The sequence below is a fragment of the Bremia lactucae genome, linkage group LG2 (assembly GCF_004359215.1).
Source record: "Bremia lactucae strain SF5 linkage group LG2, whole genome shotgun sequence".
In the NCBI taxonomy this organism is placed as follows: domain Eukaryota; phylum Oomycota; class Peronosporomycetes; order Peronosporales; family Peronosporaceae; genus Bremia; species Bremia lactucae.
This window is the reverse complement of record NC_090611.1, coordinates 5,232,397-5,234,154: the sequence shown is the minus strand read 5'-3', so window position 1 is coordinate 5,234,154 and position 1,758 is coordinate 5,232,397. Positions and strand designations below refer to the sequence as shown.

Sequence of the window (1,758 nt, the reverse complement as noted above, 5' to 3'; positions counted from 1 at the left end):
CTACTCCTGCTGTCGTGCTGTTGATTGGGCTGAATGATCCATCCCAATTTCACAGCGAAAAGCAGCTGCGCTGTTATACCAGCGCTCTCAATTAATGGTCGCTTCGCTAGCCAGCGCAGACAACGAAACAAGATTTATTTGAAATTGTTGGCTCCCAATGAAGGTAGTTCGAATGGTCAATAAAGCGCTATCATCCTTCTACATTAGCTCGCTGTACTCATCCCTATTATGAGGTTATGGCAGCAGTGTTGAATCATTATATTCAACAATGAGCAACGGATCTACATCCTTCGTTGGGTAAAAGCACAACGTTTTATGCTCAGACCATTACTCATTATGGCTCTGAGATAGAGAAGCCTAAGTGTAAGGCTCCGCCGACGACACGATAAACGTGGCGATTACGTCAACCTACTTCTGGCTGTCTTTCCCGCGTCGATTCAGTCACAGGCGATAAGCGTTGTTGAACGATGCATTGGGGATCTCGTGAGTCAAGTCTTGGAACTGACCTCGGATCTTCATGATGTCTGTGCAAAGAAATTACACCAACTCGTCCCCAAGGAAAGGGATACTAATTAAAACATCGGCCGAGTACACAATGCCTATTACACGAGGGCGCTTAAACTAGAACGGTCAGACCCTCCACCTCTCGTGCTACGATTTTGGAGCCGTCATTATTCAGAATTTGCAAGCTGGATATGCTACTAGATCTCTGCTAGAGGTTAGAAGTTAAGAAGCCTACCGCACAAGTCTTCAACCATAAATCGAAACAGTGTGAGGGAATAGAGTATGCATGTAAGCGTGATGACGACTTGGGACCGCAAGTGCTTGTACGCAAGTGGAGGTACAAGATCACAAACTGAAAATGTCAGGAAAAATGATTTACTAGACGTCTATAGAGAAGTGAAAAGCCAGGACAAGCAAAATTACACAGCAGCAAAAATAACGGTGCGCTCGCGGCTTGACAGGTGCGAGGCAGCAGATCGGCAGGACAGCAGTCATCAATTGACTTTGGTACCCAAGAAGGGTGAAACGGAGGATAGGCCAGCAGTGCTGGCACTTTCTGATGTACAAATTGATCGAGAGGATTGAGCAGACGCGTGGAACCTTCTAGCGCAGGAGTGGCAGGAGTTCGCAAAGGTATTATTATTAGAATCAACCATCTCTACGACAACATGGAGAGCTCCAGCTGCGCAAGAACTAGAGAATATTCTGATGTTTCTCAGTAAGCTTCTTTTCCAAGCTAAACTCTCAAGCTACTCGATCAGGAGGTGCTGGTCTAGTGAACGGCAGAGTGGAGGAAATACAGCCGCCTCTTACGAGCAGTATCTGATCACATAGAGGACATCGCGATCCGAACCTGGCACAATGGGTGAATTCAACGTGACCAGCGTAGAAGCGCTCGAACCCGGCTGGGACCACTCATTCACAAGTCAGATGATTGGAGCAAACTCTTAGGTTTGCATTCCCAAGTGATGAATTTTGCTCAGTCAAAACATTATTGCGCAGTGGAGGTTGGTGACAGGACGCAAAGTAGAGTGCTTCTCTGTTGCGGACTCACTTACAGCTGCTACATACCAACGCGAGCTATCAGACAGCGTGTGAAAGAGCTGGAAGGTCGGTTTGAGCCGCAGTCATGTGAGCATGCTGAGAAGACGAACCCGAGTGATTATTAAAAGTCACTACTAGACTCACGTCATTGCACGGGGATTTAACAGACATCCGACGCCCACGGGAGGTGTAGGTGATTACATGATGTGT

The 1,758-nt window shown here is 47.1% G+C and overlaps 1 protein-coding gene across 1 annotated transcript; it reads left to right on the top strand.

Annotated features, from left to right (window-relative positions):
- Nucleotides 1-801: 801 nt before the first annotated feature.
- Nucleotides 802-1,089, top strand: CCR75_006906 (uncharacterized protein; the record flags this gene model as incomplete). The annotated part of the gene is made up of 1 exon (XM_067964971.1): nucleotides 802-1,089. The coding sequence occupies one exon, from the start codon at nucleotides 802-804 to the stop codon at nucleotides 1,087-1,089; it is 288 nt and encodes a 95-aa protein (XP_067821434.1).
- Between the last annotated feature and the right edge of the window lie 669 nt (nucleotides 1,090-1,758).